Source organism: Alternaria infectoria (assembly GCF_024043175.1).
Source record: "Alternaria infectoria strain BMP 0036 chromosome Unknown scaffold_26, whole genome shotgun sequence".
Lineage (NCBI taxonomy): Eukaryota > Fungi > Ascomycota > Dothideomycetes > Pleosporales > Pleosporaceae > Alternaria > Alternaria infectoria.
The window spans coordinates 152,386-178,879 of record NW_026250715.1 but is presented as its reverse complement, the minus strand read 5'-3'; the positions used below and the strand labels follow the sequence as shown (position 1 = coordinate 178,879).

The 26,494-nt window shown below is 51.3% G+C and overlaps 8 protein-coding genes across 8 annotated transcripts; 4 read left to right on the top strand and 4 right to left on the bottom strand.

Moving 5' to 3' along the window:
- Window positions 1–1,204: 1,204 nt before the first annotated feature.
- Window positions 1,205–2,510, bottom strand: J4E92_009691 (uncharacterized protein; the record flags this gene model as incomplete). Its single annotated transcript, XM_051501034.1, has 2 exons — window positions 1,205–2,112; window positions 2,180–2,510. The coding sequence occupies 2 exons, from the start codon at window positions 2,508–2,510 to the stop codon at window positions 1,205–1,207; spliced, it is 1,239 nt and encodes a 412-aa protein (XP_051348765.1).
- A 2,378-nt stretch (window positions 2,511–4,888) lies between these two features.
- J4E92_009690 (uncharacterized protein) lies at window positions 4,889–5,878 on the top strand (the record flags this gene model as incomplete). The annotated part of the gene is made up of 1 exon (XM_051501033.1): window positions 4,889–5,878. The coding sequence occupies one exon, from the start codon at window positions 4,889–4,891 to the stop codon at window positions 5,876–5,878; it is 990 nt and encodes a 329-aa protein (XP_051348764.1).
- Window positions 5,879–8,698: 2,820 nt separating this feature from the next.
- On the top strand, window positions 8,699–9,622 carry J4E92_009689 (uncharacterized protein; the record flags this gene model as incomplete). The annotated part of the gene is made up of 1 exon (XM_051501032.1): window positions 8,699–9,622. One exon carries the CDS (start codon window positions 8,699–8,701, stop codon window positions 9,620–9,622), a length of 924 nt encoding a protein of 307 aa, XP_051348763.1.
- Window positions 9,623–9,687: 65 nt separating this feature from the next.
- Window positions 9,688–14,416, bottom strand: J4E92_009688 (uncharacterized protein; the record flags this gene model as incomplete). Its single annotated transcript, XM_051501031.1, has 3 exons — window positions 9,688–11,592; window positions 11,642–13,576; window positions 13,766–14,416. The coding sequence occupies 3 exons, from the start codon at window positions 14,414–14,416 to the stop codon at window positions 9,688–9,690; spliced, it is 4,491 nt and encodes a 1,496-aa protein (XP_051348762.1).
- Window positions 14,417–19,111: 4,695 nt separating this feature from the next.
- Window positions 19,112–20,335, top strand: J4E92_009687 (uncharacterized protein; the record flags this gene model as incomplete). The annotated part of the gene is made up of 3 exons (XM_051501030.1): window positions 19,112–19,290; window positions 19,346–20,213; window positions 20,315–20,335. The coding sequence occupies 3 exons, from the start codon at window positions 19,112–19,114 to the stop codon at window positions 20,333–20,335; spliced, it is 1,068 nt and encodes a 355-aa protein (XP_051348761.1).
- A 496-nt stretch (window positions 20,336–20,831) lies between these two features.
- J4E92_009686 (uncharacterized protein) lies at window positions 20,832–21,683 on the top strand (the record flags this gene model as incomplete). Its single annotated transcript, XM_051501029.1, has 3 exons — window positions 20,832–21,046; window positions 21,100–21,239; window positions 21,655–21,683. The coding sequence occupies 3 exons, from the start codon at window positions 20,832–20,834 to the stop codon at window positions 21,681–21,683; spliced, it is 384 nt and encodes a 127-aa protein (XP_051348760.1).
- A 658-nt stretch (window positions 21,684–22,341) lies between these two features.
- On the bottom strand, window positions 22,342–22,840 carry J4E92_009685 (uncharacterized protein; the record flags this gene model as incomplete). Its single annotated transcript, XM_051501028.1, has 2 exons — window positions 22,342–22,350; window positions 22,586–22,840. 2 exons carry the CDS (start codon window positions 22,838–22,840, stop codon window positions 22,342–22,344), a joined length of 264 nt encoding a protein of 87 aa, XP_051348759.1.
- Window positions 22,841–25,007: 2,167 nt separating this feature from the next.
- J4E92_009684 (uncharacterized protein) lies at window positions 25,008–26,199 on the bottom strand (the record flags this gene model as incomplete). The annotated part of the gene is made up of 3 exons (XM_051501027.1): window positions 25,008–25,193; window positions 25,574–26,038; window positions 26,104–26,199. 3 exons carry the CDS (start codon window positions 26,197–26,199, stop codon window positions 25,008–25,010), a joined length of 747 nt encoding a protein of 248 aa, XP_051348758.1.
- Window positions 26,200–26,494: the final 295 nt, after the last annotated feature.

The window sequence follows — 26,494 nt, the reverse complement described above, 5'->3', positions numbered from 1 at the left end:
ACACTTAAGCCCCATCACTGGAAGTACGAAGCTGTTCGCATAGCAGCGATCATAGTTGCTACCGCAATTATGGAGCGATCTCGGCTATCTGAAGTTCTCAGTAGGGAGGCCATGTTCACCGCGGAATGGCAGCCCTCCTCAATTTCACCACTTGGTAAATATGTCTCCTCCAGTTTAGACGAGAATATCAGCCAGCCAGCAGCTTCGGAAGACAGTAGTTCCGTGATCTCGTCCTCTTCTTATGCGATCTCTAACCCGAGCTCCGCTACAACCATCTCGACCATGAGCTGGTTTTTATCGCAAACTGAATTGAGGCCCCTTCATTTACCCCTCAAGGAGGATATGCGGGCATTTGGGCTCTACAGTGCCCTCCAAAGTCTGTGGCAATGTGAATGTCCACCTGACACAGAAAGCTTGCTCTCCGTGAAGGATCCATCGCTGGGTTCTTCCAAGCCTCGATTCGCCATCGTTCGTCCGATCGATACAGCTAGAAATTTACCCCACGCATCAGTCTCCCTTTTGAAGAGCCTCAAGGTAGCACTCGAGAACTCGGACCTGTCTGACTGCTGGGGCGATATGGCAGGGGTGCTACTGTGGATTGGGCTCACAGCTGGAGCGGCTTGCCGCTCCATCAACGACATAGCACTGAAAAGATACTTCTCTGCTACGGCGGTGAGGTCAGCATATAGGCTCTCTTTTGAGTACCCTGAGGCGATTCATGCTACACTTTTACGCATGGCTGATCTTAATGAGAAGCTGGGACGAAAAAAGTAACAATGAGCTGATGGCGCTAGGATTCTTTCCTTCTTCGACCAGGCGCAGAGGGGTTGTATAAGTTTCAAGTTAAACAAGAGAGGATTTCGTTCAAGTAGATTGCACAGCTTGAATTTTACAAGAGCAAGATCATGCTGCAACGTTTATGAAGCTCTGCTTCGCATACCGAGTGTTCTACTTATCTCTACTTTCATCGATAGTATATTTAGCGGACGTTGTTTCACGCGCATGGCAAGAGTTCATTGAGAAACTGTGATTCATGACGCTCGACAGCGCTTCTACTAAAATCATTCCTCTAAAGCACGCAACAATAAACCAAAAAGGGTATCTATACGCCCGTTACGCCCGTTACGCCCGTTACGCCATCGGGTTGCCACCTATGTTCGAGTAGAACACGAAAATCCACAAGACATAACCATATGTATCCATATCATGAGGGCGTCATCTTCACAATCCCAAACCCATCATCTTTCGGTGTCGCCCTCCCTCCACCGACCATAAATGTCCCACTGCCCTTCTCGTCGAACCAGCGACTACTCCTATGCCAGCTAGGAAGGTTTTCGGGATCTTCGTCTTCGTTCAAGCAACCTCTCCTGCAGCCACCGTTTTGCCGCCATTGCGTACCGGCCCACCTCATACAACGCGCGAACTCTGCGCACCGGCCATTCCTTCGTTTCTTCTGCTGTGAGAAGTCTGTTAAGGTCTGCCGAGGTGTGAGACGACGGAGAGTTATAACAGCGTGTGCGCAGAGGTCGGGTATAGGGTGCGGAAGGTGTGTAAGCGCGAGCGCAGTCGTTTCGAGCGATTCGAGACTGTAAAGAAGTTCTTCTGGCGCTGCAAGGAGGAAGGAGACTGGCTGTTGTACTACAACGGAGTTGGAGATAAGGCTCGAAGCTTTGCGCCTCAGTATACGTCTGGGCCCAGTCTCAACCTCTTTTCGTTGCTCCGGTTCGATGGCTGGTACTGTTGGTGTGACTGCTCTGACCATCGCATCGTCCAGCTCCTCTAACGCTCCGATCGCAGCGCCATCCACCTCCCATTCCAACACTTCTTTCTCACAGCCTGCCATGGCCATGTAGATAAGGTCTTTTAGCTCCATGAGCAGTTCGAAGATCATGCGCTGGGGTACGGGCCGCTGTTGGAAGAGTGTTTGTATCGGCGGGAGAAACCTTTGCGCTATCTCTCCGCCGGTGTATAGATTCTTTCCATTTGCGAAAGGAGCATTGTCGGCCATTTGTATTTCGATCTTCGACATCTGACGGGACAGACCAGCGGCAAGGTGGCGGATTTGGATAAGTGGATTTTGCGTGAGCGAAGACTGCAGGGTGGAAGAGAGGTCTATCGTGATAGTCAGTATATGCGCATACTCTAATACACTCTAAATCCATTTATCACTAGGACCTACCTGTGAATGCGACCTCTCCAGCCAGTGCCACTAGTGCTTCAGCGAGCTCTTTTTCCTTTTCTTTCAGTTCGCGTCTCTGAGCCTGCATGGCCCGCCATGGCACAACAAAACCAATGCTCTTGCCACCGACCTCGATCGCTTTTCCATCTGCGACCTCTTGCGAGCTCTCCACAACGCCGCCCTTGGCATACTTCTTGCCCTTCTGGCCGCGAGCATCGTCTTGGTGATACTGGAATGCGAGGAGAAGATCGTTATTATCCTTGGTATTGCGAAGATTGCGCCAGACGCTTAGGACGGCGTTGGTGGAGAAGATTTGTTGATACGGCGACATGGTGATTGCGCAAGTGGATTGGGCTTCACATTGCTGATGTAGAAACAATGAGGGATGCGATAAGGTGCCGGTGTCGTAGATCTACGGCGAGATCAGGCGTAAAGGGCGCTTTGTTAGCAGGTTGGCGGACGCGATGAGATGGAAGGCGAGGACGACCCATGTTTGTCAACAGACTTAGCCGCATTGAGATGCAACACGTGGGGCCGCGTGTGAGGGGCAACGCATCTACCACGCGCTACCCGAGATAGCGTGTCAGACGCGCAGGAGGTAATGCTCTGCTCTTAGATTTCTGCTCGATGCTTTTCGTGTACATCGACATCGGAATTGTGCCTTCGTCTAGGCTCTATAATACATTCGTATAGCAGCGCTCCTTCCCAATCAATCCTGAAAGATCAAACACAGCCCCAACCAATTCCGAGTATGCTGATGCGCCGAAGAACACCCAAGTATGCATCGCTGCGAACAATGACTGAACCAACTTACTTCAATTTCATTAGATCATGCCGGCCATGCCGCTTGACGCGTATGCCATGGGCTTGATGTTCGGATGCGCAACAGCGTCGAACTGGGTGAATTTGAGCTTGTATTCTGGGCCGATCTTGATGAATGCGCCCTTGTTGTGGGTGCTGTCACAGTAGTTGGGCGCCGAGAAGACGGTGATACAACGTCCGTCGTGCTCGACTTCGTAACCCTCCATGCGCACTTCGTGCGATCGAATGATAGCCTCGAGACCGTTGTTCTCGCAGAAGCGCTTGGTGATGTCGGGTCCGAATTGCAGACCGACACCGCGCTTGCTGGGTCCACGGCCTGGGTTCGTTTGCGGGTCGGTCCAAAGCATCTCCATCATGAGCCCAGACTGTCCAGGTTGACGCTGCTTGAATCGGTCGAGCTTTCGCACGTCGTCTAGCGTGACCTTGTCGTCGGAGAACAGACCACCGTGAAGCACAAAGTACTTCTTGCCGATGAGGGTGGCCAGAGGAAGCGCGGAGAAGGACTCCGAGAACAGCTTAAAGACCCGCTCGGTGTATTTCGCCCTGCATTCACCCTCGAAACCGTACATCCTGTTCATGTCGTCCGTCTCGTGGTTTCCGCGGTTCAGGAAGAAGCTATCAGGGTATAGCCACTTGTAGGCGTAAAGCAGCAGGGCGATCTCGGTGGACCAAGAGCCTCGGTCGACGAAGTCGCCGTTGAAGAGGAACGCGTTCTTTTCGGAGGGCTTGCCGGCGAGGTTGAAGATGTTCATGAGATCGAAGAATTGGCCTAGCCTTGTCAGTACGCAGTATGTTAACACCTTCCGCCTGGGACCTACCGTGAGTATCACCGCAGACAGTAATCTCTTTTCCGTCTTCGACATCGTGCTCGACCATGGTGGGCTCCTTCTTGACAATGTCCATGACTGCGATGATGATCTGGTAGACGTACTTCTTGGCCAGCTTCTTTCCGTTCTTGAATCGCTCAATCATGTCTTCGACAAACTCCAGTGTCATCTTGTCTCCCAGCTTTGCGCCATCGTATGAGGGGTCTACGGCCATATGTTCCAAGTCTAGGCCCTCTGCGGCCGACGGCGCATCTTCGACCTCGATCGCTTTGAGGAAGGCGTCTCGCTTGACAACCTTGTCGCACTCGGCCATGCGCAGCTTTGCGTTGGCATCGTTGGGGGCTTTCTTGACGACGAGCTTCCAGTCGCGGAGCGCTTCACGGTGCTTGAGGATGGCGGTATTCGCTGAGGCGCGGCGGTAGTATGCCTGGTGCTGCGATGAGCGTCATGATGACGATATGAGTTTGCGACAATAGTACCTTGACGTTGTTTGGGTCCAATTCAATCGCCGTGTCGGCGTCTTGTATAGCGTATCCATACTGTTCGAGCTTGATGTATGTCTGGAGGATAGATTAGTACAGGCTCGGGAGGCGCAGGTCGGCTGTGTACTTGTGCGCGGTTGGTGTAGAACGAGGGCTCTGCGTTGTAGGCCTCTATCGCTTTGGTGTAGAACTCAAGGGCATTGTCCCATTCCTGGTTCCTGAAGGCATTGTTGCCCTGGTCCTTGAGCTTGGTGGCTTCGTCGGTCGGGGCACCCATGATGTATCGACGCAGTGCGGGACAAGCTGGGTTATGCGAGGCACGCGGGCAGCGGGTGTAGTTGCAGAAGGCGCGACGGGCTGGTGTACCTGTTGATTGACGGGAGGGAAGTTGCGTCCCTGCGCGTTAAGAGATTTGAATAGCAAACCAGTGACGTACGGCAACAAAATGAAGGTGACCTGTCGCCCGCACTGCCCGCCGAAAGTTATCAAACGAGTCTGTCCCGCCATCGCCTGGCCTTGCCGCTAAACGCCTCCACCAACGCCCAACCAACCAGAGACCTCGGCTCCGACTAGACATCATGGCGCGCAAGGGTAGGGCAACGGTCAAGACACCTAAAGACCGCTACATCACCGTCGACTCTGATGGCGACGAAGTCGAGCCTGATGTCACCCCACCTCGCGCTACTACACGCCCCCGAGGAAGTAGCAGGGCAAACGAGGAGCCATACTTTGCGCATGAGTTGGAGAATGTCGATCCCGTAGCCTCGCGTGAGCGACTAAACCTCTCTAAAGCGGCGCCCGAGTCAGGGCCAGAGCCAGAGCGCCGACAGCCTCGCCAAGCTTCCGGAACCGTGGAACAAAGTAGGACACTTGCGGACGCTCTGTTTCCTGTCAGCTTCAACGACGACCTCCGTCCACCCATCGAGTATTTCGGGTCGCCTACATCCATTTTCGACAACCAGACTCCGCTTCACCATCAACAGCTTCTACAGCAGCCCCATCCTCCTCCTCAGAATCCTCCTACACGTCCGCGCGCTGCAGGTCGAGGTCGCGACAACTCTGCTCTAGACGCCAATCTCCCCGGTCGTACCGAGCGCTCCGTTGTCACACTCAAAAGCCGCCATCAGCCAGGTCAGCAGCCGCCCGCGTACCCTCGTACCAACGTCGAGAAATCCGAGATGGCACAGAACATGATCCAGGGCGGTGCGCACATACCGCCAGGTCAGCAGCGCAACATGCGTGCCTGCATGGTCTGCTCCATTGTCCGAACCCAGAACCAGTTCCTCACCCAGGGCTGCCCCAACTGCGAAGAGATCATCGAGCTCGCTGGCAACCCCGAGCAGATCAACGACTGCACATCACAAGTCTTCGAAGGCCTCATCACGGTCGCGGATACCTCAAGGAGCTGGGTCGCCAGATACCAGCGTCTTGAAGGTTACGTCCCGGGCGTCTACGCGACCCAGGTCGAGGGCATTCTCCCGGAAGATGTGATCGGAGCGGTGGAGAGCGCGGGTATCAACTACGTGCCCAGGGACGGCAGTGAGCAGGATATGCTTCCTAAGGACTAAATGGGGGATCGTCCAAGGATAGGAGCAGAAAAATTTGTCGGACGCGACGTATGAGAAGGAGAGGAATACCTGCATTGCATCTTCAGCGACGGAGTTACGGTAAAAGCGCATCTACGGATGGCTTGATAAGATGACACAACAGCTTGAAGAATTGATCTCATTACAGCATGGAGTTCACAAAGTGACTGGACGTGTATATTTCTGGTGTTTCCTTGGTGTTGTCGCAACGGTGTGTGGCTAACATATCAGCAGCTCGCTCTGATGTTCAACCCACGAATATCATAATTACAATTGCCCATTTCTTCACATACGACCATAGGATCACGGATTTCGTCCCCAGCTTTCATCCGACACGCTATCTCACTAGTTGCTTGCCGTACATACTCCGTTACACCTTCCATCAGTCGCGACGGCTCCGGAGGCAAAGTCCGCGTTCGCTAATGCGTTGTAATCGCCGTGCAACTGCGTGCAAACTCCAGTGCTGTATTGAAAAGAGTATTCTAAGCACCTGAAATTTTCATCGCATTGTTGTATGCATTCCTGCAATGAGGAGGCTTGCGTGATGTAGACTCCGTCGCCGGTATCAACGTACTGAGTCCCGCAGTTTGAGGTGTATGAGCAGCCACAGGAGCCGCCACCGGCAACAGCTGGCGCAACCGTGGCTGTTGCTATGGGAATGGTCGTGGTGCTTGTCTGAAAACAGGGAGTTAGAAAGTCTGGGACATGGGGTGTGGGTGTCCTACTATGGTAGTGGTTGTGGTAATGACTACAGTATTTGTAGTTGTTGAAGTCCTGCGGTGTGTTAGCGGAAAATCGTCCAGCAATCAAAAAGCTAGGGAGAAGGCCGTACACAAGCACGTCTGATGCCATGATAGTCAAGGTTGAGGTAGGTGCCGTTGCCGTTGATGTGGCCGCCGGGAAGGTTTGAACCACCGTCGAGGTTTTAGTTGCGGGTGTGACAATGCAGGAACAGATGGAGCTGACGGCCTGAGTAGCTAGATACTTGAGTGGTGCTGGGCAGGATGGCTTGAGAGGAGTAGCTCGCTTTTCCGGCGTTCCGTCAGGTACCCTGAATTTCTTGCCATTGGCGCTCTTTATAATCTCATCGCGTTTTGCGTTGAATGCTGGTGGTGTGCAGGACGCTGTCACTGTTGTGGTCCCTGAGGCTATTGCCGTACTTGTGGTGGTGGTAATCGTGCTGTAATGGGTGAGTAAGGGAGAGGAAAAGCAAGGCTCGAGAGCTGTGATACTGACCTCGTGATCGTAGTGTCAGTTCCTATGATTATTGTACTCGTTGACGTTGTGGTGAATGTAGAAACGGGTGTCAACGTTGTCACGACAATCGGGGTTGTTGAGACAGTGGTTGTGGTCGACTTCGCAATGAAGGAACTGCAGTAAGTACTCGCAGCTTGGGCATAGTTGCTATTAAGCTGAGTAATGATCTTTGACTCCAGTCGACACTGTTACAAGATTTGGCGATCAGTCCGTGCTCCTACTGCGACAAGGTGTGAGACTTCAGAACATACACTGTTGAGACCACGTCCCGTAAGAGCCGCCTGCGTGCCAATCATGGAACCGAACACCAGAAAGATGGTTGTAGACTTCATTTTGGGAAATCTTATTCGACAGAACGATTGTGGTACAAAGCGTGTGGTGACTTCGTCGAGGAAGAATGTCTTGCTGCTTAGTCGATGCAATACAGGACTGCCTTATAACTACCTGCGCGACTGGACCCACGAGCTGTCCTACTTCATCTCAGCTACCGCCTTTTCCTCATCCAGACTACCATCTTCACATTTTGAATGCCGATTCAGCTTGGAATGTGAACGCCTCCAGGTGTTCTGGTCTTCTACTGAATGGTCGCCTGTCCACGTGTTTCTGACTATGTCCTCAATGAGCTTGGGATGAACGCCTCCGGCGTACTAGCCTTGCATATAGTCTTGCCTCCAGTGCCAATTGCGCGCCCCCTTCCCTAGGAAGGTTTCCACTAAGCGAGCCTAGTAGAGACCTCCAAGATTTCCTCCCATCTTCATAACGCACGCGTGAAAGGATCCCCCTGATGCAACTCTAGATCTGAGCCCATCACTTACCAATTGGGAACGATCCTTCAGCTTGAAGAAGAACGCCTTCAGACACTAGCGGTTCAGCCACCATAAGTCATAGAGTGACGGCCTTGACTGAGATTATGCGGTCTCCGTTGAGTACAAACGTTGACGAGGCCGCAAGATTTCAATCACGGGTAATGAGAGGCCAGAGTTTTAGCCTCTATCTTTGCGCCGAGGGTGAGTACGTCGTCTCTGGTATCTATCAACATATGCAATACCAGAAGTGGCGCAATGTAGGGAGCATGGCGTAGAAGGTTTTGTCCGCGGCAGAGATGTCTGACCTCGGGACGTGGTGTCCAGGTCGGAGCTTAGCTCTCTACCCCGCCTTGGGTTCAGCCTCACATCTCTGATCAGTTAGAAGCTTCCGTTTTCGGAAGCCTAGAGGGCCTTCACGGCCTCGCGTGTGCGTTTGCGGTTCGCCACCCGTGGTACCGATACATGCATATCTCATTTGAGAATGTGAGAAGTGGCGACACCTGCGATTGATCAAGTAGATGCGGCTGCCCTCGCTTATCTGCCCAAGCGCTTGCATTGCTCCGCAACTTCTAGCTCAAATAACCTCTTCGTAGTCTGTGTTGTATGTTTTTGCCAGCACATGTTCTTTTTTGCCCATTTTTTGTACCCGCCACCTTATCAATCTAGGTCAGCAGCTACAGAGACGCCAGCAGTAATAAAGAGTATACGAGCCTAACATTGCTTAACACGCAAGCCCACGATGCATCAGGCAGAGGATGTGAAGACTCTTTTTGATATCGCGATGCACAAGCACGAACTAGAGCTATTCGAGCAGGCCAGGACCAACGCCCAAGGCAATGCGAAGGGACGCGACGATGAACGAGCCGTAGGCATTGCGATAAAGAAGAACTCGATACCAGCTCTCCACTATCTGATCAAACACGGCGTTAGCATTAAGCACATCGACGTTTCTGGCAAAGAGGTTGAAATTCCCACTCTCAAGTTCCTGCTCGCTCATGGCTGGGACATCAACTGGGCAGGAGAACCTCGATCTTGGCAGAGTCCCTTCATGTGGTCCTGTATCCATGACCGCGAAAAGCTTGTATGGTGCTTAAAGCATGCCGCAAAACTTGCTACGCCCGGGGAACCACCGTACAAGAGGCCCATACTCGAAAAGGTCGCGGAGACGGGTGACATCGCAATGTTTGAGTTCTTGCGATCCGAAAGGGCTCCCTTGGGACCCTGTACACTGCATAGGGCGGTGCTCATGGCGGCGTTGGGTCACGAGGGGACGGACGACCCCGAAAAAGACGAGGAATGGCAACGGCGGAGCCGGGCGCGTTATGTCCAACGTATGGCGATGGTGCGCCATCTAGTTGATACCGTGGGCTTGGATGTGAACAAGCTGGATTTTCCGCGCGACACGAAGTGGTTGCAAGGAGAAATGGGGACGCCACTAGAATACATCGTTGGCGTCGGCAGACCAGACACAGATGCACGCGAGCTGACATGGTTTCTACTCGACCGAGGCGCGGATCCGGATGCTGCACTCGCTGAAGCGAGAAAATATGATCATCCAACCTTTATAGAGTGGGTGGAGAGTTGGGAGGCACAAGGAGGTCGTGAGGAGTTGGAGCGATTCAAGGAGAAGAAGAGAAACGAGCACCGGTGCTCTGTTCAATGAGTGTGGTAATCTCAGTAGTGCCATGAACTGATCTTCGATTGTATCGATTAGTTGCGAATCTACTCTCATTCTGGGTGGTGCTGTTTCATAACAGAAGATGTCACTATCGCACCAGCTACCTCTCTGAAGGTCTTGGCTCGTTGCAACCTGTTGCGCCACCGCACGGCAATGACGCTGGCAGCCTTTAGTCCCCTGGCCTTCTCAATCTTGATGAAATCGATCTCATCCTGTTGCACGTTGTACTCTTTGCGAATCTTGTCCACCCAATCTTTGCGATGCACTGGCTTATTATCCACAGTCATCATATCTGCGGGGATAGTGCGCCATGCTTCCCAGTCAAAGGGTGGTATGTAGAGCATCTTATGATCTTTGTTACAAATGAGAGGCTGTAGGTCGTCATCCAGAAGCTTCTTGTAACACCCTGGGCAAAGCTGGACGCAGAGACAGTGCTTGCATGCCCAACAGTCGGCCATCACGTCTGTCCATTCGACCCCGCAAGAGCCATCGCAAAGGTATCCTGAGACATACGCTTTAGTCGTAGTCGTAGACGAAGAGGCTGCAGCTGGAATGTCCTCCGACTTCTTGTCATTTTCTGCTGGCACACTATCTGTGTAAGGACCTTCAGGGGTTGACTGTGTAAGCTCTTCAGTACCTGGTGCATCTGCTTTCGCGACCATAGCGTTCGACGGTTGATACGGCCCTATTGCTTGCCACGCTGCGATAGCATCGGCATCCTTGTCGAGGACAGTTAGTGTAGCGGCAAGGCTCGAGAAGCGCATCCTGAGTGAGGCATCGTCTGTGGATTCAGGCCACTTGTCGAAGACACTGCAAAGACGAGCTTGTGCCTGAGTGGAAGCGGAAGTATGATCTTCTTTGACATAGTACAGCCTGGCTAAACAGATACTAGGATCACAAGATCCTTGACGAAGGTAACAGATTATTCTGGTGTTCGAGTTGGCAAGATTCTTTAATCGGCCGATGTAATCCTCGGAAGAACTGGAAAGAGCTGGTAGGGTTTCGGCAAATGCCTTCTCAAGAAGACTCGAAGCTAGCTTGCGAGTCGCATTCCATGCTGTCATATACGACGCTGGGTTGTTATCAGATTGTAGGACGATGTCTTCCCAGCATTTTATACTCTGATGGTGATCGTTGTTGGACCCTCTTCCATAGGATATGAGGACGGCTTGGAAGTACTGCAGTTGTGCGGTTGCTTCGGCAGAGATGTCCATCCCCGGCTCGCCCTCGACAGCAGGTTCATCCAACGGCTTGTGATCGATGGCCTCTTGGTACAGATAGATGATCTCTTCCGCGGCACCAACTTGCTTCGCAGCCACAATGATGCATGTATGAAGGGCATCTTCGCGTGATGCTCTTCGCAGCCAGTAGGTCGATCCACGACCCTTGGCTGTCGCATCTTTCCAGCTGCGAATGAGATCAATGATAAAACGCGAGCTCTTCGCATCGGTCCAGGTTTTAAAGAGTCCCAAAAGCGCGTCTAAGTGGAGCGAGCTCATACCGGATGCTTCACTGAAATTCTGGCTCAAAATTTCCTGGTAAGATTGCACGGCCATGTCGTACTCATGACACTCCCGATAGCAGTTGCCTTCGCTCTTGAGCATATCCCAGTAGGCCCCCTTGTAAGAATCGTCCGTCTCAAGGAACATCTCGCTGAGCGATTTGAAGTTCTGTATGTATCCAAGTGCCGTACGATGGTTCTTTTGATTCTCATGGGCAATTGCTAGATTGAAGAAGAGGCCCCAACTTGTCAGAGACTGTTGCTTCACCCTTTCCAATGCAACAATGGCCTCCTTGTAATGCTCGAAGACCATGTACGTAGCCCCTACGCGGTAGTCCCAGGTGGAGCTGTCGATGTCGATATCCTTATGCTCCTTCACCCAGCAGATATACTCCTCGATGGCTGCGTTCGGGGGCAGGTTCCGTTCTTCGAACGGTTTGTCCGGCTTGGATATCTGTTCATCGGTGTCAGACAACCTTCTAGCATTGTCTGGAAGATCTCACCTTGGCTACAATGCCCCATGAGATCCAAAGATAATCTCTGTCGATCGTACCAGTTGAGCAGCTAAACCAATGAGTCGCCAGTCGCGCAGCGATGCGCTCGAGGACGGAGTATTTGCTTGCGGTGTCGAAAACCACAGACTTGGTCCAGTCACTCTTCTTTGCATCCTTTGCATAGCCTTTGGCCACTTGTGAATTCTTCAGTAACGCCACGATAGGATCGAGGAACTCTTCTGAATACAGCCAGTCGTACTTGAACCAGATCAGATTATTCCTGGTGAACCACGTATCGATCATCTTGGGGTCATAGATCAAGTCAACCAGTTTGCCTCCGATATCACTCATGAACTTTCTTTCTGGCTCAAAGTCATCGAGCGCCTCGACCAAGGTCTTGAGATGTGCGTAAAACCACAATGAGGCATAGTCGCGGATTGCTTCGAGATTTGCGTCTTTCCTGTTGTCGAACAGAACATCGATACACAAGCGAATGATGGTGACATTCACAACGTTGTCGTCCTCGAGGTGAATGTTTACCTTTTGCGCCATGGCCTGGAAGAAATCATCGAACCTAAATCTGTCGTAATCCATTGCACCACAAGCATTTCTTATGAACCGGCGACAAAGCTCGACCTCGGCACTGGTGATTGCTTCAGAGTGTAACTGAGGGACTGCAGATCCAACTCCTGAGGAAGCACTCGCGGACAGGATATCCCTGACGCCGCCCTTGAATCCCACCTTACCCTCGTCAATCATGAGCACAGGCGAGTAGGTAGTAGCAATCTGATCCGTGAGCAGAAACTCTTCGCCAGAGGTAAAGAAGAGGACGCTCTCGAGCAGCCTGATCGTCGGTGGGTAGCTACACCCTGCAACCCACACAAGAAGATCATTAAGCACCTGAGCCTGACGTGAATTCAGAACAGCGTCCAGCGTTTTGACCCTATCTCTTTGGACGGCATGCATGTCGGCACTTGTGTTGTTGATCACTTCTTGAACCTTTCCTTTAGTGTCGCAGGCGTTGATCTCCGTTATCTTGGCCTCAAGGTTGCTGTAGTTTCCGTGTATGCCTTTAAGCAAAAGCTCGATGTTCGCGTCAGTAAGAATGGTCTTCAGACCGGGTTTAACCTTGCAAACCTCCTCGATCCTGGCGCTTGTGACAGCTTTCAGATCGCTCGCGTTTGGCAGCGAGTCCGAAGCTAAATCTGAATTGTTGCTAGCTCGTCCCGTGAATTTGGCAGAGTCTCTGCGTATCCCGAGAAAGATATTGTCGACATCTTTCATTCCTTGAGAGACCTCAGCAAGCGCATCGTCGTTTCCAGATACAAAGAGACGTAGGGAAACTCCATTAGACTTGGCTGAAGACGCAGCTTGACCTGCGATAGTAGACATCATTATTTCTGCACTGTCCAGTTGGCTGGGACTATCGAAGCCGTCCATGCATATGAAGTATGTCCCTTTCATGGCATGCTGCAATCCCCAAACGAGCTTGTTCCATCGATCTTCAGCTCGCGCAATGTTTGCGTGCCGCGCGCATTCGTCCACTACGGCTTTAGCATATCCAATATCTGCAGATGCAAATTGGTAGATGATGGAGCCAACACAACGTTCCAGGGAGTCGTCTTCGTCGTCCCCGTAGTAATAATACGCCAGAAAGGCCGTAGTAATTCCACGCGTAGCTCGAAATTTCTTTTCGAGATGAGAGACGACGTGATTGAAGAGATGAGTTTTGCCAAAGCCGGAGTCTGCTCTCAGGAAGAGAACTTTTCTGTCATGCCGATTCAGATCAGACCACTGCACGAATGCGGACTCGTCTTGACTAAGCCAGTCTCCCGTCCCCTGCACATGCGTCTTGCAGAGCTCGTTGTGTCGCTTACTCCAAGTCTCCCAGTCTTCCGACTTCTTCAAACCCAGATGTTTTGCGATCTTTTCCAAGTTCTTTTCCTGTTAATCTTTGCTAGCTCGACCATCCAAGGTCATCTTCATCTGCTGAGTAACGCTTAGGATCTGATCGCTGACTTTGTATACCGTCTAAAAATGGTCGTTTATCTCAACATGATAGCGAGCTCTCTCCTCATCCGATGCGACAAGGTGCCTTGCAAGCCCTTTGACATCCAACAGTATGTCATCGACCTCGGCTCTGGTAAACTCCTGAATTTGATCCTCCATCAGTTCCAGCGATTCTGCCATATCATCGGAGTTGAAAAGAACGATTCCAGCCCATTTGTTCCACCGTTCTTTCTTACTCGTAGCTAGCTTGTACGAACAACGAAGTACGCCCAAGAACTGAGAGAGGATGTTGTATGCTGGCCTTCGCAGAACACGTGGTAGGTGGGACCCGCCTTCGCCGACCTTCTGCTCCATGAAATTCACCAGGCGACGAATAAAAGCCGATGAGCGTTCCATCAGAATGACGAACCCGTCCATCATACCGCTAATGCTCCGAGCTGCTTGAACGACGAAACTGATAGCGTTCCAGCATTGCGCAGCGGGCCCGAAGACCACACCCGCCACTTGTGCGACCATGCAACCAAACTGTTCAAGACAGTTCCCAATATTGTTCAAAACGATTCTGGCGTTTTGATGGCTTTTCGTCGAAGACTCTTTTATATCGGCGTCAATCTGTAGCTGGAAGCTGTTGAAGGTCGTGTTTGCATCCAGCTTCCTCTTGGTAGTGTCCTCATACTGTCGCACAACTTGTGGCCAAACTTCGCTGAGATCTTCATCTTCATCGAAGACCGGATCTGGAGGGGCCGGCTCGTCTTTCTTGTGCCCGAATTTCATGTTGTAGTATACACAAAATCCTTCGGAAGTCTCAGAATGTTGACGCTAAGTGCTGAGGAAGTGCTGAGGAAGTGCTGAGGAAGGGGCCGAACAGGGAATGCGCCAGTTTTATCGTCGCAGAGGCCTTTTCACAGCTGTCACGACCGCACATATCCTAAGAATAGGAATTCCGTACCGGCCCCCAAACCTCAGCCGTGCCCGATCACACCTTGTGTCTTCGATTGGCTGATGAGAGCCATCTTCTCATCCCGACACATGTGTATTGACCGGTCCGGGTGATTCCGCTCTGCTCGTGATACTACTGGACATGCGCATCTGCATGATATAGGGCGTTGCATGACTGCAGCATGGTGATTGCTGGTATCGTCTCCGCGGTGATTGCAGCCTGATTACACGGCGTCGCTGATTCACGATTGTCGATTCCGAGGGTGTACGTACAGTTTAGGATAATGCAGGTATCGAGCGCGAGATGGGAGCATAACTGATGTGCCAGGCGCTAATAGAGAGAATGCTGCTGTGAACATCAGCGGGTGCGGCTCTAGGGTCGCGCAACAGCTCCACGTGAGCTCCAGGCTTAAGCCGAGGCCGGCGCTTGCTGACTCAGCACCAGCCCCGCCTAGTCATTGCTCTTGAATTCAATCCGTCACCACCTGGGCAGTGCCAGGCACTTCAACTTTCTCGATGTGCTTACCTTGATGCCACATATGGTGTCATGCCCCAAAAGACTGTTGAGTATTCCACCATCTACCCAAATATTGCCTTTCTGACTGAATGCATTCTCGCTGGTACAGCTGTCTGGAAAGCGCGATGCATTGTCATTCAACCTTTAAATTGTATGCTGTACGTTCATGGACATGGTTCCAGAGAGGAAGTTTGTGCAGAACGGTATAACACATGAAGTTTACCAGCGTTGGACATGTAGCTTGAGGTGGCGACTGACAACATACTGAGATGCGGATGCGCGGCCTATTATCTCAGGGGCGTACGGCCGTGCTGGTGGGGTGGCGGGGCTGCTCACCGGATTTCCGGCTGGGTAACACAATCGATTCCGTGGCGTCTCATCCTCCTCCCTCATCTAACCCTCAACTCCATCAAGCTTGACGATGACAGCTGCTGCTCCGGTTTATCGATGGCAATGCTGCTGCTGCGGTGCAGATAACAGTTACGAAGTTGATCGAGGTTGCGGTTCCTGCTGTAACCATTGGAGAAACACTTGTTGCCATGTTTATGAGGACTGCAACGAAGGAAGATTCACATATCCCACACCAACCCAGTCGCATCAGCCAGCATCCACTGCCTCTTCGACACCTGCGCAGGCAAATCAACAACAGAAAACGAAGAAGAACAGTGCCGCATGAATTGTACCTGGGTACGTTGTCACCTGCTCATGCTTGTGATCTCCCCATTTGCTGATGAGAAAGCAGAGAATAACTTCAGGAACTTCATCCGACGTATTGGTGTTTTTTCTCTGTTGCAGGTGTTGGACATTTTACATCTGATCGCGATGCGTAGGAGATGCATGCACAGAATCGTTTGATGCGGATCTTGCTAGAGTCGACGGGTGTGATGCCAGCGCTCTACCGTTTGCATTATCGAGCTCTTAATGGCAAGACCCAGATTGCGCCGATATTCATCAGAGGGGGGTTGGATCACTACCAACTGCGACGCAAATGGGCTAGTCTGCGATTACAGACGTGCCGACAAAGATCGGTCAGTCTCAGTGATCGTCTGTTGGACATGCATCGCACTGTTTGAACCTAAGGTATGCTTGATTGGGCGACCCTCGTAAAGTGGCTGAGGGACTCCGGTGAGTACCCCGCTTCAATCTCAGCCTTACTAGATTTTGTGAGCCTAAGTCACGTTGCCTTCACTAGAGACAACGCTGCCCTCGAACACGCTTATGTCTGTCAATTTTGGTGATCTGGAGTACTTCTTTGAGCATCGGCTCCCATCATGCCTATACAGAAAGATTCTGGGCAGCGCGCCACGGCGGACATGATCATTGTCGACGACCCACACAAGACCAGTGAAAAACAGTTCCCACGGGAAAGCTCAGACCGAATGGTATATCAGCCGCTCGATCTCACTGGGAACTCGATACGCGTCATTGATGTTCTCCCTGGTCCCGAACAAAGCGTTCTCCGTTGCACCATGCGAAACACTACAATCATCGAAGCTACCTACACATGCCTTTCTTACACGTGGGACCCTTCGAACCCGGAGCATATGATCGAAGTGAACGGGTGCTCTATACCGGTCGGAAACAATCTTTATCAGTTCTTACTCGCATTTCGCTCGTCTGTTGCCTCTCGGTCCCTCGACGAACCTTCTAAACTTGGCGAGTCACTATGGATAGATGCCATTAGCATCAACCAGCATGATGCCCTTGAGAAGAATCATCAGGTCCGCCAGATGGGAGCTATCTACAACGCAGCCGTAGAGGTGATTATCTGGCCTGGCATCTTGAATGGAGGATTGGTCCAGCTTTTCGAGGATCTCGCCAACACAGAAGATTTGTGCTCAAGAAGCCCTTCCTGGCCACACAAGTCACACGATGTTATCTCTGCGCAAGTGAAACAGCAGATTGGGGTCATGGAAGCTTCACGCAAGGCAGAGTTGCAGGAACGTGTGAATCTATTCCTGAAACTTCCATATTGGAATCGAGTTTGGATTGCACAGGAAATACTCTCGCGGTCTAGTGAGAGTAGTCTCATTATATTTTCGGGCAGACGATTTTTCGATATGTTCTACCTTCGCGACCAGCTGTTGACCATGACGGATACCTTTGATTGGAATTGGCGGAAGGCCGAGAAAGAGAAACGACCCGGCTTGCATGAAGCCGTTCCCATGTGCGTCAAGTATTTACTCTGGTTGGGCCCGCATAATCATCATCCTGGGGATACTCGCGCATCGCTTCCGTCCTTGCTCACTTACTTTTACCGTGGTGGATGTCGCGACAAACGCGATCGGGTGTTCGCACTTTTGTCTTTGGCACACCAGCAGCCTCACATCGAAGTTGACTATGAGATTGAGCCCACGAAGCTTTTTCAAACAATCCTAGAATCGTTCATGGACGCGGAACCCCTCGACAAGATCATGCGATTCGGCGCAAGTCTGATACAGGCATTGGAAATCAAACGAACGTCTTGCAAACAGGACTGCATAGTGCCGCAACCTACGGTGAAAGAACATGGCAAAGTCCAAGATCTCCGGCTACTCATTAGGCGCCCTCACTCGGGGGTCGTAGCTAGGCCAGTGTGGGCCGAAGCTGAGGTGGAAGTTCCACAAAACAAAGAGCACACGCATCATTGTGCCGGCTCAAACGTTTCCCGATCCATGATGTGTGTTTACGTGGGTATCTTTGACGCAGAGAATTTTCACGTTTTCGAGTATGCAGTTGAAGAAAGTGAAGATGGCGTAACGGTTCATTACGCACGCGCTTACGATTATCTACGCGGGAAGCCACAACCCTACGAGATACCGGAGACTTCCTGCAAATGCGGAGAATCGCGCTTGATGTGGCTAAATATGCCTAGCGAGAAGGTACACTATCTGAGAGGGCCGTTTGATGGTTTTCAGTGGGCAAGAAATCCTCCGCTGGTGGCATGGAGAAGCCCAGAGTTTTACATTGTGGAAGACGATGGCGCAAACCGTGGAAAGAATGAATCCTCATCCTTCGGCAAGGCTAGTCACCGTCTTGTCTCTGCAATTCGATCTTGGAAAGACGATATATTGTGGTCAGGTGGTTTTCAGTACCACTGGCACACCAAGATCTTTCTGTCAGCGCATGCAGAAATCGAGGCTACGATCCAGTCTTTGCCGCCATTGTTTTCTCAAGGCGAGAAACAGCCCATGCCTTTGCATCCTAGGGCTACGAGAATGGTGATATTCAGTGCGGAAACCATGGCGTCTCGTCCGGCAGGTCCCTGGATTGAACCTACCAAAACGTCCCACCCGGGTCTTTAGCACATTGTTTCCTGTATCTCGAATTAATTTGTTCTTTCTCTGGCTTCTTCCTAATTGTTGCCATAGTTGCTGCGCGCTCTGCAAATTCTACAGAGTAATTCCCCCAGAGTCATTATAGTCTTCTCAAATCCGGGCTGACGAGCGATCTTTCATGTGACTGCTCTCCGGAATTTTCGTATAACAAGTTCCGGATAGTGACAAGATACAGTGTTTTACGTTTGGCGATGTGGCTGCTGATCAGGTCGTGCCTTCCTCGTCCAGAGCCTACCCCAGCAACGAGAATTGTCTCAGCGCTCAGCACGCGATGGCACCTGCCTCTGCCCTCTCACTCTTTCGCGACTGAATACCGCCCGTTTGACCGACCTGCCCACGGCGCCACACCGCTTGCTGATCCTCCCCTCCACCTCCTGGGCACTCGTTTCGTCCTTGCGCTCTCTTTCCGTTGCCATGGATACCTATTTTCCGATATTGTTGCCTTATGGCCTTAGCAGCCAGTATCAAGACATATTGAGAGGGAGGAAAGATACGTCGGTGCGATGTGGACTGCCGCAATACCGCACTGCAACGCTGCTAGAAATTTCGAGGCTCAATCCGTTTGATCCGCACCAGTCTCTACCCTCCCTCGGTCGTACACCCAACCCCCATCAAACCATTCGACAGCGCAAGCCTGAATATTCTAGTCAGAAGGAGGATAATATGGGGTTCCAGCGCAATATTAAGAAAATCAATATGGGCCCGGCAACAGGCAAAGAAAAACGCGGTCGGGCGAAGCGAAAACCTCAAATTTCGGTGCGCAAGCTCCCCAAAGCTGGCTCCAAGTTTAGTCCCAGTTTCCGAGTGGGCGCATCCCAGGACTTGCCAATCACGCTCGATAGCGATGATGACGCGCCGACAAACACTCCCCAGCGGTAAGTCAAGACAAATAGCTCTCACAACACGCCTGTTCAACACTAATATCGGTAGTCTTGACCCTCGTCGAACGCATGTCTCACTCGCCGAGCCCAACCTACGAGGTTTCCGCTACGATGGCACGAGCGAGAGCCCGAGCGCATTACCGAATACGTCGCATGCACCCATAGGCTTCGTCTTAAGACGCTCCTCACCAAAATCTAGCGGGCCCGCAAAGGATCGATCGCATGCTGTACCCCAAGAAACACTACAACGAGATTCTGATGGCGATGAAGAGGCGTCACCGATCCGTAAGCCTGCCACACGAGGCACAAGCCAAAATCACGCGCTCAATGGATGCCGGAAAGAGAGCAAGCCTGGGACTATCAACATGAGTCTTATGGATATCGACGACTTCGGTCTGAGAAGTAAAGTCGCTCAGCTAATGGCTGTAGCACCCGCGCTACCCATTGTGGACCTCTATCACCTCATCAGGGACAGCGAAGGCGATCTACCGTTGGCCAAGAGACAAGCCATCAGGATGAGTGAAGCCCCACATGCACAGTATCAACCAGGCTTGGATGCAGATGGCGGGGAAGTCATGGTCAAGATAGACCCAAATGATCCCGCTTTTGAGTGGGATGACGATGAACCGCAGCCGGAGTCAGCCGCTACAATCGCATCGAGACCACAGTCCAAGCCGAAGAACAAAGCTACAAAGTCAAAGAGTCTACACCATCATGCAAAGGCTTTCAAAAGCACGAAGTCAGGTGCGAAACACTGTTCAAACACGAGCGCCAAACGAATGAAGTCGTCTTCAATGAACCCTACGCACGCCAGAGAGACGAGCAGCGACCGCGAGTTCGTCGTTCCCGATAATACTGTCCATTACGATCTCAATTCTGATATCTCTAATGGCTCCGATGAGTTTCTTGGTGTTGAGGTACGCAGTAGACGTGCAGACAGCGACGTTGGGATGTTGGATGGCGAGGATCCATTAGATCTGGATATAGACATGCAGCCGCGCTTTGTATACAGCGCTAGACTGTTGAGGAAAAGGACTAGAGCTTGAAAGATGTGAAGAGTGGTTGGATTGTATTTAGCGACGTGTAGATCGAGTGGTGTCAATATCGGGCGTTTGGTATATGTGGAAGAAATGACAGGTTGATTTCAGGTTGCTGTAGTATCTAGTCAATGCATGCACACTCCCGCGCAGCGTCGTACAAATTCTAGAGCCTTGCAGCCATCTGGTAGCTACGTGATATTCAATCGTACTTTGTGGCATGAGCGCCTTGTGCTGCGATTGCTCCATTCAATGCCTGCTCGCTCTTACTGTCACCTTTCAAACGGGCGCTGAGACATTGAAGTCTCACAGGTAAGACAACAAACAGCGAAATTAGCTTCAGCGCAAACAACTCAGATAGACGCCATGTTATCTCACCTGTTGCAGCGCGCTCTCAGTCACCTCGGTCTTCGAAGTGAGATTGACAGTACACCATCCTTCCCATCCACCATATCTCCATCTTCTACCCTATCATTCTTCTCACTTCAAGTTCCCGTCATGGCAGTCGACTGCCCCCAATTCTCGTTCACGAAACCAAAACGTCTTCCAAAGCAACGGTGCCGCCCATCCAATGCCGCTTTCCGGGTCGCAGCAGCCCAACTCGATCTTATCAATCTCAAAGCGGGAGGGATTCGTATACCTGCGATCGTAGATCTGGCTGATGGAGAGCTCAGCCCGGAGGTAGAATACGAGATGGTGGAATTCGCTGTGCAGTAAGTCTAACGCGTAGGAATGACTAGACACAGTATCTGACGAATGCATATAGGAACGCACTGGCAAAAGAACGTGGTCTCCCGAGTGGCAGCACGTTCGAGCGCAAGACCCCGATATCTACGAGTAGTTCCAGATCACCAATCTCACAACGAAAGCGACGCTTCATCGTCGACTCGGATGACGAGGATAGCAGTAAGTTACTATGCTTCCCATTCACGCTCATCTTCTGACCTTGCTTAGCATCTTCAACGTCGTCTCCTTCATCTAGCCAGAAATATCACCAAAAAGAGCGATCTCTTCGTTCCGTTAGTTGCAACACAAAGCGACGAAGAGACAGCTTCCTATCTGACTCCGACACTCCCGGCGATCAGCCAGTCAGAAAGGCGAAGAAGCCGCGACAAGATTTAGCGGCCGAGTTAGACGATCTGGATATCGAAATGGAAGGTTGGAGCGCAGCTGAAGAAACGCCTAGGAGACAGCGGCGTAGAAGGTAGCCGCTGAGGTACATGGGCAGCAAGCGTGAGGTACGCTCATTCTGCGTGCCGCCAGGAGAGACACTACACAATTCTTAGTCTTCACAAACGCGACACACTTAACACAAAAACAGCACGAGAGCAGGGAATGGCAAAGGCATGAAAACGTCTTCTTATCTTCAAACATCTAATTAGATAGACCTATCCCATCATCTAACATCCAAGAAGACACCCATCACATCAACCTTCATATCCTTGTTCTTCCCTATGTGAAACAACTAACCCACCATCATCCGCACTTAATGATGGCACATTTTCACAACAACAAACCCCAAAATAAGCATGCCCACAAGAATACCACCGATAATGCCGACTACAGCTATAGTCGACAGACCGCCTTCAGCTCCAGAGCTGCTGGACTTGACTTTGAGGTCAAAAGTGGAAGTAGGCTCGGCAGCGACATCTGCTTTGGAGATCTGGTGGAGGATATCCGAAATGGAGGATGGAGAGGTCATGGGTGTGTAGGGAGTCGTCGGGGTGACAATAGTGGCCAGTGCGGAGAGTTGCGTGACAAGCGGCATAGCGGGGGGTGAGTACGTGGAGGTGGCTAGTGGCGCGAGAGCGCTAGGAACGTTTAATGGGGCCATGGTGTTGTGTTGTGTTGCTGAATTTGAGATGTGAGTTGGAAGTCCGGCTTAGAGGCTATCGTGAGATGCGATGATGTAGATGGAGCTTGGTGATGGAAGCTTGTGACGAGGTATGGAAGGTCTTTTGTAGAACGAGTAAGGATGTGGTGTGAATGATCGTGAGACATGATGCTTTCACAATAGCTGTCTAGAGTGTTCTGGTAGAATGTCGTAAGTTGACAATGTTGCGAATTGTGATAGTACTGTGGACTACTTACTGCTGGTCTCTCCGAGCCGAAACGAATGGACGGCACATGATCATGCCTGTCATCCTGCGACCATCTCCATGATACTCGTGTTGAATTCTTCCAGATCACAATCATCTGTAAGCAGGATGTCTCAGTGCCCTTGGTGGCGCGCGCATGTTCGCGTTGTTTACGCTCGACCCAATGAACTGCTGCATCTGCGTCTCCACCTCTTTAGCAGCTAAGCGCTGTTGCTCTTGTTGCGCTGCCAATAGCTTCTTGTTCTTGTACCGCGTCACCGTTTGTTGATAGAATACCCAGCATATGAACGAGAGGAAGAACGGCGCAAAGACACACATGGGAATGAACCATGGCAAAGGAATGGGGCCGATCATGCGCTGTTCGGCGTTGATAGGCTCAGCGCGGTGTGAGAACTTGAGTACAGGCATGTTGTGCGATGTGACAAGATGAAATCTGTGTATGTATTATGCGAGTTGGACAGTTGCGATCGAACGAGTGAGTGTGTGGTTGTAGAATGAGTGTGTAGGTAAAGAACGAATGCGCAGGTAAGAATGGCAAGTGGGGACGGTTACCTTCACGATAGTTAAACCACACCAAGCACAGCCCCCAGCAAATGAAAGAAGTGAAACCCACCCCAAAATAACCCCGAAAACCAACGATGTTGCCGGCGCAGAACCAATCTCACTGTATCAAGTAACGAGTCTCGGAATTAAAAAAGCAAAATTGCAGGATACCTATGCGAAACTCTAAACTCCACTAGCTGGAAACGCGTCTGACAGCTGTACCTGTTTGATCTTCAGCAACCACACCACATTGTCGCCATCCGACCGGACTGACTACCTGCGATTCTCGCGATGCATTGTGGGCGAATATAGCGGTGATACGTCGCTGTAATCTCGCGTGCGGTTATAATCGTAGGGTGGGCCGTTTGCACTCAACGGCGAGACTGGCTGACCGGCTGGGTACTCCGGATTACGGGCGAGCGTCGGCAGATCGATCACAGGACGGGACTTTGGATTCGAGCTGCGCGTAGGTATAAAGCTGGGTAATTGCGGTCGATATCCAGCATTATCGCCAGTTCCATGCGTCGCGACTGACTGGAAGTTATCAGCGGATATTCCTCGATCTACGTGATCTCGCGTCGCATAAGCACCTTTTTCGTCGAAGCCGTCTTGCCAATTCTGGGCGCGAGCAAGGTCGACCGGATCCATACCGTATCCCTCCGAAATTGGTATGTCAGCATAATGGGTGGTGGAAGGTGAGCCGTCACGGCGGCGTCGTCGTCCACGGACGACCTCTTTTTCATAATGTGGATAACGAGGGCGGCTATTGCCTTTTTCTGGATCGTGGGTCGTGGGAATTAGACCCCTACAGTACTTGATTGCTAGGAAGCATACGAGGACAACACCGAGGGCCAGTATGATGACACCGATGATGTGGCCTGGGTTTTTCGCGAAGCGGGGACCGTCTCGCTTGGCGAAGGTTGAATGAGGATCAGACGATGCATCTGTTATTGGCAGTATGGGATCAGTCATTTCAAAAGGTGTGCCGCGATCGAAAGCGACTCCGGTAGCTTGAGGCATCAGGGTGGACACGGTGCCGTAATCGACGTACGATGGTGACGCATCAATTGGCGGTGCTACGTTTGGATTCCAAGGATTGTTCGAGACTGCCCTTAGGAAAGGAGACGCACTTGCGTGAGCACTGGCGGTTGAGGTCGTCTTCGTACAAGCTGTGCAATGGTGGCAGCCGATGCTAGAAACGGGAACGTCCGAAGAGAAGAATGTGCCTCCATCGGATGCAGTGGAAGTAGACGTAGGGACAGCCGACAAGTAAAAGGTACCAGGATCTACTGCTGTTGAAGTGCTTGTAGCGGAGGCAACAGCAGTCGTTGAGACGTCTGAAGAAAAGAACGCTCCTCCGTCTGAAGCAGTAGACGTCGTTGCAGCAACATCCGATGAGTAGAATACACCAGGATCGACTGCAGTCGAAGTGGTAACAGAAGACGAAGTCATCGTACCTGAAGAAGCAGTTACTTGCGCGGCATTAGGCCAAGTAAAAGCCGCCATAGTATTGTTTTGTGACATGTTGGATGTTGAACAAGTAGTGTTGGTGATTTCGTCCTGTTACGTCTGGTCGTAGTTAGGATGAACGAGGACCTGGGAAGATTGCGGAAGACCAATTGTAAGCAGTAGCTCTGATCGCGGTGACCGTACAAATGCCGCACCATATGGTGACTACTACTGAACATTAGGCCTGTGAGCTCACAGTGTCGGATTCGATAACGCTGAGCGCTAGTCACATCAACGGTGACATTCTAAAAGGTATACTCCAACACACTGTAAGCTTTTGGATTCATGAGATCGTGAAGGTTCAGCGATCTGGCGCACAATGCCCGACGAAGTAGAGTCTAGAGTCTGTTCCTCTCCTACTCCAAGTATCAGCACACGAACATAGTGGCAACCTTCTCATACCTAAGCGCAGATCAACTTCAGACATGGCGTCTCCATACACCGTTGCTTACTCCAGCGGCCTCGCCCTCGCGGCTACTAACACGACCGATGCTTCGCCACTACAAAACAACACCATCTCCGCCTATCCCAGGCCACTACACCCACCAAACACTTCAAGCGCCGAATACCGTATCTGGCTGGGCTTCTTCATCTTCGGTGCCATTTCCGCTGCGATTATGGTCATAATGATGCTCTGGCTGTACGCGTTATCATCTGGGGTCGCTCGTTTGGCTCGTAGAAAGCGCGAGGAGAAAGATGAGCAGAAAAGCTTAGCAAGTGAATATGAAATGCATGAGAGGGTTCGGCAGCCGGAGCGCGCCGCGCTGCCGCTAAGAAGGGCTAGATAAGATGAACATATAGAGATGAGAAGTAGATTCAGGAAAGTCAATCGTATGAAAGTCAACTTGATAGTCTTCTGGTACCAGCGAGTGTGATTCTGGTGCGTAAGCACCGTCTGTTGAATGCAAGGTAGCTCTGTGTGGCAGATGGTGCTTCTTCTTTTGAACAGATCCACGGATGAAAGGTCAATAGAAAATTCAACTCTGCTACAGGTGATCAAGACTCAGCATCGCGTGGATGCAAAACCACAGTCCAACTATCCGTCGCGATCGCCGTTAAAACACTTCCTAGAGGAAGCTGACTGCTCACCAATGCGAACTTGATATCCTTGCAACCCACAAATTTGGATTCAAAGTTGACTTTCTTCTGCTCCTCAACAGGGATAAGGAGCGGCGTGTCCGGTTTATACTCGACCTCCTTTTCGGCTTTGAGCTTGCCATCTGAGCCGAAACACTCGAAGTTGATCTTACATTGGACCAGCGCTGAGAAGAGACCGGTGCCTAGTGCGGCTACGCAATGGAGGTAGAGAGAGACTAATTCGATCGACTTGTAAGGTGAATCTGGGTAGTCAACCGTCACAGATGCGGGTTTAAGGTCGGGCAGCGTGCTGCGGAACGCTGTTGAGGCGACTTGCGGTGGGGTTTTTGGCCTGATACCCAGGAAAGTTATGTTTGCGACGCCCAGCGCTCCTGCGGAGATGGAGGTGAACTGAACGCCTTTGTAGATCGTGATGGGAGTGACGACACCGGTAACGGGGATTTCAATGTCCTCAAACTGGGTTGAAGGAATTCGTTGTCAGTTCTTGACCACCAATCATTGGGTAACGACAAAATACTCACGTCGAAGAGCTGCGTCGTTCTTCGGTCTAAGTGAGCCGATCCGACAACAATAGGCCATAAGAATACGGCGATGAAAACAAAATCTTGGACCCGCATGATTGCAAAAGAGATGGAGAGTGAATATATACGGGTGTCTGGATAGTGCGGTGAGTGTGATCACTGGGATAGAATGTTTTGAGCTTTATACCTCAGGAGTACGCCCGGTCGGAACCTTTCTGTACAGCAATCCGTAGTTCTGGGTTGAGGCTGCTACGGATATGACCGGGGATGGCGTTGACACAACATAAAAAACCGATATAGCAAAGTGAGCTGAATCTGAAGTCATGCGCGCATTCTCTGAGAGGATGCTAACGCTAGCCGCGATGGGTAGAGGCTGCATCATAGAGCGATG